The sequence below is a fragment of the Oncorhynchus nerka genome, linkage group LG28 (genome assembly GCF_034236695.1).
Source record: "Oncorhynchus nerka isolate Pitt River linkage group LG28, Oner_Uvic_2.0, whole genome shotgun sequence".
NCBI classification, from domain to species: domain Eukaryota; kingdom Metazoa; phylum Chordata; class Actinopteri; order Salmoniformes; family Salmonidae; genus Oncorhynchus; species Oncorhynchus nerka.
In genome coordinates, this window is record NC_088423.1 from 20893994 (window position 1) to 20903783 (window position 9790).

Consider the following 9790-nt stretch of genomic DNA (forward strand, 5'->3'; position numbering starts at 1 on the left):
AACCCAGAGTCTCTGGTGGCACAGCTAGCACTGCAATGCAGTGCCCTAGACCACTGCGCCACCGGGAGGCGGAATCGAGGCATTTTTAATAAAGATTTGGCATCTAAACAGGTTAGGTTTCTGAAAATAGTCATGACTTTAAAACATGAATGTAGGCTATTCCTCCCAAAGATAATATGTTCTGTGGTCAGATAATAAGCCTAAGTCACAAAATGTTGAAGGGAAATAAATAAAGTGACATGCATTCATTTGTCCGTTAATCACGATTTGTTCACAGAAGACAAAAAAACACACCTGTCAAGGGACTTAAGCAATAGGCACAATCAAAATAGGCCCTAAACATAAAAAGAATAGGAAAGAACCTGCAGGCAATGATCTGAAAAATAAGGTCCATGTCCATGGTTGGAGTGATAGGGTTGTTGAGTCCAGAGGAGCCCTAGAGCCATAGTGGGGCTCAGAAGACCAAGGACTAGCAGGGCACCAGGAGCATCAGTCTTGACGGTGAGGGACTGGAAGAGATGCTTCTGCTTCCAGTGAGTGAAGATAATATTTCTGTGGCTGTGTGTTTGGGGTGGTTGGGGCATGAGACCCCTACGAGGGGGATATAGTGGCCGGCGTACCAAGTCCCCTGGCAAACAAACATGTTTCTAGACAGCCAACATCTCCCGTTCTTGCTTCTTCCTCGGTCTCTCTGAAATAAAGACAAGCAGACAGACTCAGAATGACTCCTAATTATCACATAGTCTATTACAACTGGTGGAGTATTCAACCTAAATCCAAATCTGAACACATTTTCAACGTTAAATTAACCCTCATTGTAATTCCGCATGTTGACATATCTGAGGAGTCTAACCTTGACCTGGCTCTGGTTCTTCCTCAGCTGTCTCTGGGACTTCAGGCAGGGACTCATCAGGTACCTCTGGTAGGTCAAGGTCTCCCTACACATACAATAACAAATCAAGGTTTTAGAGAAAGGAATAATAAGAAAGAGAAAGACAGAGAAATGGGGGAGGGACTTGAGCAGAGAAATGTACATTCTAGTCCACAAAATAGAACCTTCCATTTGTATGAAATAGAACATTCTATTGACAGAGAGATACTGTCCAGGTTGACAGTCTCATGATGAGATGGTTTCTGCCTTGCCAGCCAGTGTAGTTGTTGAATAATTCTTACTGACCTGAGTGATGGCCTCCAGTTCAGCCAGTATAGCATCTTCATCCTCCTGTGTCAGGGAACCTGCCAGCATCTCATCTATTTCCTGAAGATAGATCAAAAGGTACAAATAAATATCAAGAAAATACAGTAATTTCAGTAAGATAGCAACGCCTCTGTAAAAAGAAACAGTGGGGCCCTTACCCTCTGGTATTCAATGGCTTCTTGGGTCTCATCCATAATTCTCTCCACATCCTCGATGGACATCGCCTAATACGAAAGAACAAAACAGTAAGTACAGGGAAGCCAATGTTTTAGCCATGGATTATTCATGTGGAATGCTATTTGGACTGTAGATGCAATGAAGGTAACTAAGGGAGCTTTCACATATCCCCTGTACGATGCGGATGCTGGAGCATTTAGTAGCCTGATCCACACTATACTGCTAACAAACCTTGGCTGAAACTAACCCTGCACGAGTAGCAGGTCCAACATCCAGGACAGGAGAACCAGGTATTAAGAGTCGGCAGCGCAATTCAAGTGAAACTTTGTGCCCGTTACAAGCAAGCTAGCTCGCCAACGTCATGTAGAATGTGTGCCTGACAAGTTGCATCCTGAAACAGTTATTTTCAGGTGTTGTGAAAGCTAAACTTATTCTGTAGAACTCTCACAAATGCTCCAAGAAACCGAACGGGGGTACCGAAATCCATGTGAAAACACCCTGAGCAACCTATTTATCTTACTGATGGCTTATGGAAAAACACATACAGTATGCTACCCATCTATGTCATAAGCATAGAGAACAAACTTAGATCTCTGATACCTTCACATACCTCATGCAATGACTTCAGGCAATCGTTTCCAACTTTAAGGCCTTCGATGACTTTCATCTCAATCTGGGCAAACTCAATGTCTTGACACTAAAGAAAACACGATTAGAAAGCATTAGTTGAGTACAGGTGGGTATTCACTCGGAACCAAATGGAAGCAAACAAAACGAAACAGAGGGACATATCTAAAAAAATATTGTTATTGTTGCAAAGCGTTTTCTGTTTAGAGTGAACATTGTTGCTACGGTGCAATACATCCCATGTTACAGTAATGAATAAATTACCATGTTATACTATTCCTGGTGGTGTGAGAGTAAATGTTTGAAAAATGTTTCAACTATTTACCATGCGCTCCAGGTTGCTAATCTGGTTTTCCGTCTTGTCTAGGAGCTGGTCTTGGTATCTCTTCTTTTTGAGCAAGAGGAGGGCCTTCCTGTTTGAAATCAAAATACAGAAAGGTTAGAAAATGCAATACAATATACTCAATTGGAAATAATAACATACACAGTACACCAGTCAAAAGTTTGGACACGCCTTCTCATTCAAGATTTTTATTTTTACTATTTTCTACATTGTAGAATAATAGCGAAGACATCCAAACTATGAAATAACACATGGAATCATGTAGTAAAAAAAAAGTGTTTAATGAAAATATATTGTATATTTGAGATTCTTCAAAGTAGCCACCCTTTACCTTGACAGCTTTGCACAAAACATGAGTCTCAACGTCAATAGTAAAGAGGCAGAGTTGCAAAGAAAAAGCCATATCTCAGACTGGCCAATAAAAAGAAAAGATTAACATTGGCAAAAGAACACAGACATTGGACAGAGGAACTCTGCCTAGAAGGCCAGCATCCCGGTGTCACCTCTTCACAGTTGACGTTGAAACTAGATGTCATGGCCGATTAATCAGGGCCGTTTTCATAACAATGATTATGGCCGATTACATTGCATTCAACGAGGAAACTGCATGGCAGGCTGACCACCTGTTACACGAGTGCAGCAAGGAGCCAAGGTAAGTGGCTAGCTAGCATTAAACTTATGTAAAAAAAAATATTTTTTTTAAATCTTCAAAATAATCACTAGTTAACTGCACATGGTTGATGATATTACCAGGTTAACTAGCTTGCTCAACTTTGCATATAATCAATGCGGTGCCGGTTATTTTATCACCGAATCACAGCTTACTTCGCCAAACGGGGGAAGATTTAACAAAAGCACATTCTCAAAAAAACAAACAAAAAAAAAGCACAATTGTTGCACAAATGTACCTAACCATAAACATCAATGTCTTTCTTAAAATCAATACACAAAATGATATATATTTTTAAACCTGCATATTTAGTTAAAATAAATATGTCAGCAGGCAATATTAACTAGAGAAATTGTGTAACTTCTCTTGGGTTCATTGCACGCAGAGTCAGGGTATATGCAACAGTTTGTGCCGCTTGGCTCGTTGCGAACTACTTTGCCAGAATTGCACATAATTATGACATAACATTGAAGGTTGTGCAATGTAACAGCAATATAAAGACTGAGGGTTGCCACCCATTCAATAAAATATGGAATGGTTCCAGATTTAAGTCTATGATTTGATAGAGCAGTCTGACTGAGCGGTGGTAGGCGGCAGAAGGCTCATAAACATTCATTCAAACTTTACTGCATCTTCCAGCAGCTCTTAACAATACTTAGCACAGCGCTGTTTATGACTTCAAGTCTATCAACTCCTGAGATTAGGCTGGCAATACTAAAAGTGCCCATTAGAACATCCAATTGTCAAAGGTATATGAAATACAAATGGTATAGAGAGAAATAGTCGACGTGTCATAATTACTATAATAACTAACTTCTTACCTGGGAATATTGAAGAACTGGGAATATTGAAACACCAACTTTCAAATGTTCTGAGCAAGGAACTTAAACGTTAGCTTTTTATTTTATTTACATGGCACATTGCACTTTTACTTTCTTCTCCAACACGTTTTGCACTATTTAAACCAAATTGAGCATGTTTCAATACTTATGAGACTAAATAGATTTTATGTATTATATTAAGTTAAAATAAGTGTTCATTGTTCTTTCAGTATTGTTGTAATCGTCATTTAATAAAGAAAAAAAGAAAAGATACAATTGGCCGATTCATCGGTATCGGCTTTTTTTGGGGTCCTCCAATAATCGGTATCGGCGTTGAAAAATCAGTCGGTCAACCTCTAGTTGAGACTGGTGTTTTGCAGGTACTATTTAATGAAGCTGCCAGTTGAGGACTTGTGAGGAGTCTGTTTCTCAAACTAGACACTAATGTACTTGTCCTCTTACTCAGTTGTGCACTGGGGCCTCCCACTCTTTCTATTCTGGTTAGAGACAGTTTGCGCTGTTCTGTGAAGGGAGTAGTACAGTGTTGTACGTTAACTTCAGTTTCTTGGCAATTCCTCGCATGGAATAGCCTTCATTTCTCAGAACAAGAATAGACTGACGAGTTGAGCCTGTAATCGAACCCACAAATTCTGATGTTCCAGATACTCAACTAGTCTAAAGAAGGACAACAGTTTTCAGCTGTGCTAACATAATTGCAAAAGGGTTTTCTAATGATCAATTATCCATTTAAAATGATACACTTGGATTAGCTAACACAACGTGCCATTGGAACACAGAGTGATGGTTGCTGATTATGGGCCTCTGTACGCCAATGTAGATATTCCATTAAATCAGCTGTTTCCAGCTACAATAGTCATTTAAAACATTAACAATGTCTACACTGTATTTCTGATCAATTTTATTTTATTTGAATGGACATTTTTTTTTGCTTTTCTTTCAGAAATCAAGGACATTTCCCAAACTTTGAATGGTTATGTCGGTACAGTTGAAGTGGAAGTTACCATACACTTAGTCATTAAAACTCGTTTTTCAACCACTTCACAAATTTCTTGTTAATTAACAAACTATAGTTTTGGCAAGTCGGTTAGGACATCTACTTTGCGCATGACACAAGTAATTTACAGACTGTTTACAGACAGATTATTTCACTTATAATTCACTGTATCACAATTCCAGTGGGTCAGAAATTCACATACACTAAGTTGACTGTGCCTTTAAACAGCATGGAACATTTCAGAAATGATGCCATGGCTTTAGAAGGTTCTGAAAGGCTAATTGACATAATTTGAGTCAATTGGAGGTGTACCTGTGGATGTATTTCAAAGCCTACCTTCAAACTCAGTGCCTCTTTGCTTGACATCATGGGAAATTCAAAAGAAATCAGCCAAGACCTCAGAAAAAAAATATTGTAGACCTCCACAAGTCTGGTTCATCCTTGGGAGCAATTTCCAAATGCCTCAAGGTACCACGTTCATCTGTACAAACAATAGTATGCGAGTACAAACACCATGGGACCACACAGCCGTCATACTGTTCAGGAAGGACACACGTTCTGTCTCCTAGAGATAAACGTACTTATGTGCAAATCAATCCCAGAACAGTAAAGGACCTTGTGAAGATGCTGGAGAAAACAGGTACAAAAGTACCTATATCCACAGTAAAACGAGTCCTATATCGACATAACCTGAAAGTAAGGAAGAAGCCACTGCTCCAAAACCACCATAAAAAAGCCAGACTACAGTTTGCAACTGCACATGGGGACAAAGATCGTAATTTTGGGAGAAATGTCCTCTGGTATGATGAAACAAAAATAGAACTGTTTGGCAATAATGACCATCATTATGTTCGGAGGAAAAAGGGGAGGCTTGCAAGCTGAAGAACACCATCCCAACTGAAGCACAGGGGTGGCAGCATCATGTTGTGGGGTTGCTTTGCTGCAGGAGGGACTGGTGCACTTCACAAAATAGATGGCATCATCAGGGTAAAAAATTATGTGGATATATTGAAGCAATATCTCAAGACATCAGTCAGAAAGTTAAAGCTTGGTCGCAAATGGGTCTTCCAAATGGACAATGACCCCAAGCATACTTCCAAAGTTGTGGCAAAATGGCTTAAGGACAACGAAGTTCAGGTCTTGGAGTGGCCATCACAAAGCCCTGACCTCAATCCTATAGAAAAGGTACGGGCAGAAAAGCATGTGCGAGCAAGGAGGTCTACAAACCTGACTCAGTTTCACCAGTTTTAAAGGTAATCTTGTTGTTAATCCCACCACAGTGTCCGATTTCAAATTGGCTTTACAGCAAAAGCACCACAGACGATAGTGTTAGGCCACCACCAAGCCAAAGAGAAACTCAGCCATTTTTCCAGCCAAAGAGAGGAGTCACAAAAAGCACAAATAGAGATCAAATTAATCACCAACCTTTGATGATCTTCATCAGATGACACTCATAGAACTTCATGTATGTTTTGTTTGATAAAGTTCATATTTATATAAAAAAATCTGAGTTTACATTGGCGCGTTACGTTCACATCCAGTGATTTTGCATAGCCACATCGATTCAACAAAAATACTCATAAATGTAGATGATGATACTAGTTATACAAATGGAATTATAGATATACCTCTCCTTAATGCAGCCACGGTGTCACATTTCAATAACAACTTTATGGAAAAAGCAAACCATGCAATAATCTGAGAGGGCACTCACAATAAATACAATTGTCCGCCATGTTGGAGTCAACAGAAACCAGAAAGCATATAAATATTCCCTTACCTTTGATGATCTTCATCAGAATGCACTCCCAGGAATCATAGTTCCACAATAAATGCTTGATTTGATCGATATTGTTCATTATTTATGTCCAAGTATCTACTTTTGTTAGCGCGTTAGGTACACATATCCAAATGCTCATGCAGGTCCTGCATAAGTTCGGACAAAAACGTCAAAAAGTTATATTACAGGTCGAAGAAACATTTTAAACTAAGTATAGAATCAATCTTTAGGGTGTTGTTATCATAAATATTCAATAAAGTTCCAACCGGAGAATTCCTTTGTGTCTAGAGAAGCAATCAAACGCAGGTCGATATCATGCGAAATGCACGTGACCAGGAAATGGCTCTCTGCCAGTAACCCGACTCATTCAGTCCCACAACACAGTAGAAGCCTCATTCAACTTCATCCATATCCCACTGTGAATTCAATAGGGCCTGGGTTGAAAATCGACCAACCTCAGATTTCTCACTTCCTGTTTGTATTTCTTCTCAGGTTTTTGCCTGCCATATGAGTTCTGTTATACTCACAGACATCATTCAAAGAGTTTTAGAAACTTCAATGTTTTCTATCCAATACTAATAATAATAAGCATATATTAGCAACTGAGACTGAGGAGCAGGCCGTTTACTCTGGGCACCTTTCATCCAAGCTACTCAATACTGCCCCTGCCGCCATAAGAAGTTTAAATTGTTTAAGGCAATGCTACCAAATACTAATTGAGTGTATGTACACTTCGGACCCACTGGGAATGTGATGAAAAAAATAAAAGCTGAAATAAATCACTCTAGTATTATTCTGACATTTCACATTCTTAAAATAAAGTGGTGATCCTAACTGACCTAAGACAGGGAATAAAAAAAAAAACAGAGTTTAAATGTATTTGGCTAAGGTGTATGTAAACTCCTGACTTCAATTGTATGTATCAATGTATGATCATGACAGCTTTCAATCTCAAGCGCTTTAAAGTGACATTTACTTTAGGCATTATTTATGGTGAGAGAAGGTCCTTACTCTTTCTTGCCATCTTTCAGCAGCTGCTTGGCCAGATTCCTCTCTTTTTCCAGCTGCAGAGTGATTCTCTTTTGGTACTGCTTCAACTTATCTCTCTGCTGTTTCAGTTGCTGGAATGGAGAAGACAGAAATTTTAACGTGATTGAAATGAGTGGTATTCCAACAACGCTAAATCGCTTCAGTTTACTGTCTAGCTTGCCAGTACAGTCAATTGAATTTGGTGTTAGCCCTGGTTAGTATGGGTTGTCAGACTGCCCCTAACCCACCAGTGTGTCTTAAACAACAGTGTGAGTAACAATAGTGTTATCAGTGGTTTGCCTTCAAAATAAGTCACATTGAACATGATGCAAACGGATACAATTAGTGAAATGCTATATCTGAACTAGATAACGCAAAAGAAGTTTGGAATGTTTTAAAAATTCAACAATAGACAATGTTAAATTCATTTTTTATTTTTTTATATCAGTTGAAATTGCACTGTGGATGTATTAAACTTCATTGCATTGGGGGCATAACTCTATTTCACTGTACAGCCTTACCTATGGATTGTGGATCAATGAAAATGGGGTAACAGTCTACAGTAATGTTCTGTGGTTGTCAATGAGTAGAGAGTTTACACAAATATTAGCGTCGTAGCTCTTATTGCAGGACTGACTGTGAGAAATGACCGCACTATCCAGCCTATCGTGCATATTGACATGTGGGTGTCATTTGAGTAGCATGATACACCATTTAATTGAGTATTAAATATGCTCGCAATGTAATGCTGCAGGAGAACGCTACATGCCTGAATGCATAGGCCAACTGTAACGTTTGGTGGAGGGGCTGTTATTGATGGTTGTCCTTAGGTCCAGTGAAAGGACTTTTTAACTCTACAGCATACAATGACATTCTAGATGATTATGTGTTTCAACTTAGTTGCAACAGTTTGGGGAAGGCCCTTTCCTTTTTCAGCATGGCAATACCACCGTGCACAAAGCGAGGTACATACAAAAACGATTTGTCGAGATCGGTTTGGAAGAACTTGACTGGCCTGCACAGAGCCCTGACCTCAACCCCATTAAACACCTTTGGGATGAATTGAAATGCTGACTCCGAGCCAGGCCTAATATGCCAACATCAGTACCCGACCTCTAATACTCGTGGCTGAATGGAACCAAGTCCCTGCAGCAATGTTCCAACATCTAATGGAAAGCCTCCCCAGAAAAGTGGAGGCTGTTATAGCAGCAAGGGGGAGTGCAAACGCCAGATTAATGCCCATGATTTTTGAATGAGATGTTCGAGGTGCAGGTGTCCACATACATTTGGTCATGTAGTGTACTTTGCAGATCTAACATTATAAATCGATTCCCTATCTGGGTAGTGTGGGTAGAGAGCCAACTGGAACATGTTTGTAGCTAACTATAGTAACTATGTTAGCAGGCTGACTTGCTAAATAGTTGGCTACGGGCAGCTAGCTACAGTAATGTTAGGCTACTCACCAAAACGGCTCTGTCCTGCTCTGTGACTCGCGTGCGTCTCTTTCTGCCGAAAATGTTTCCCATTTTGATTCCGCATCCCCGCCACTCTGTGCAACTAAAGAGTCGACTTGTAAACAAGTCTATTTCTCAGAACAACATTGCGTAAGCCTACAATTAATTTGTAGAGCGGTCGACAGGCTAGATATCTTATTACTTTGCTAGTTTATTTCAGCGAAGCTAATTCTAAAAACCACACCCCTAAAGTCAGGAAGTACGGCATTCAGGTATGGACAATCTAAATAGTGGGGTTCTCTCGTTTGGGCAAGTCTGTCCTGCGCCTCCTTGTTCTTCTTTTGTGATTGGGTTGGCGGATCGCATCCAACTTTTAGGGTGCATACACCGCCACCTACTGTACTGGAGTGTGAGGCCAGTCACGGTCTACCTACAGTGGCAAGAAAAAGTGTGTGAACCCTTTGGAAATATCTGGATCTCTGCAAAAATTCACAACAAAAATGACAACAATAGACACAGTATGCTTAAACTAATAACACAAACAAGTCTACATGTTCATGTCTTTATTGAACACCATGTAAACATTCACAGTGCAGGGTGGAAAAACCCTTGGATTTAATAACTGTTTGACCCTCCTTTGGCAGCAATAACCTCAACCAAACATTTTCTGTCATTG

At 39.8% G+C, this 9790-nt stretch overlaps 1 protein-coding gene across 1 annotated transcript; it reads right to left on the bottom strand.

The window, feature by feature from the left end:
• Window positions 1-555: 555 nt before the first annotated feature.
• On the bottom strand, window positions 556-9366 carry chmp6b (charged multivesicular body protein 6b). Its single transcript, XM_029640127.2, has 8 exons — window positions 9124-9366; window positions 7643-7752; window positions 2328-2415; window positions 1986-2072; window positions 1357-1422; window positions 1178-1258; window positions 854-938; window positions 556-691 (listed from the first exon to the last, which is right to left on the bottom strand). The coding sequence occupies exons 1-8, from the start codon at window positions 9184-9186 to the stop codon at window positions 648-650; spliced, it is 624 nt and encodes a 207-aa protein (XP_029495987.1). The 5' UTR covers window positions 9187-9366; the 3' UTR covers window positions 556-647.
• Between the last annotated feature and the right edge of the window lie 424 nt (window positions 9367-9790).

Coding starts and splice junctions, on each gene's coding strand:
- chmp6b (XM_029640127.2), bottom strand. CDS start 9,186: ATGGGAAACATTTTCGGCAGAAAGAGACGCACGCGAGTCACAGAGCAG. Junction 2,416..7,642: donor CTGAAAGATGGCAAGAAAGA/GTAAGGACCTTC, acceptor GATTTCAAACAG/GAAGGCCCTCCTCTTGCTCA. Junction 1,259..1,356: donor AAGCCATTGAATACCAGAGG/GTAAGGGCCCCA, acceptor ATCTATCTTCAG/GAAATAGATGAGATGCTGGC.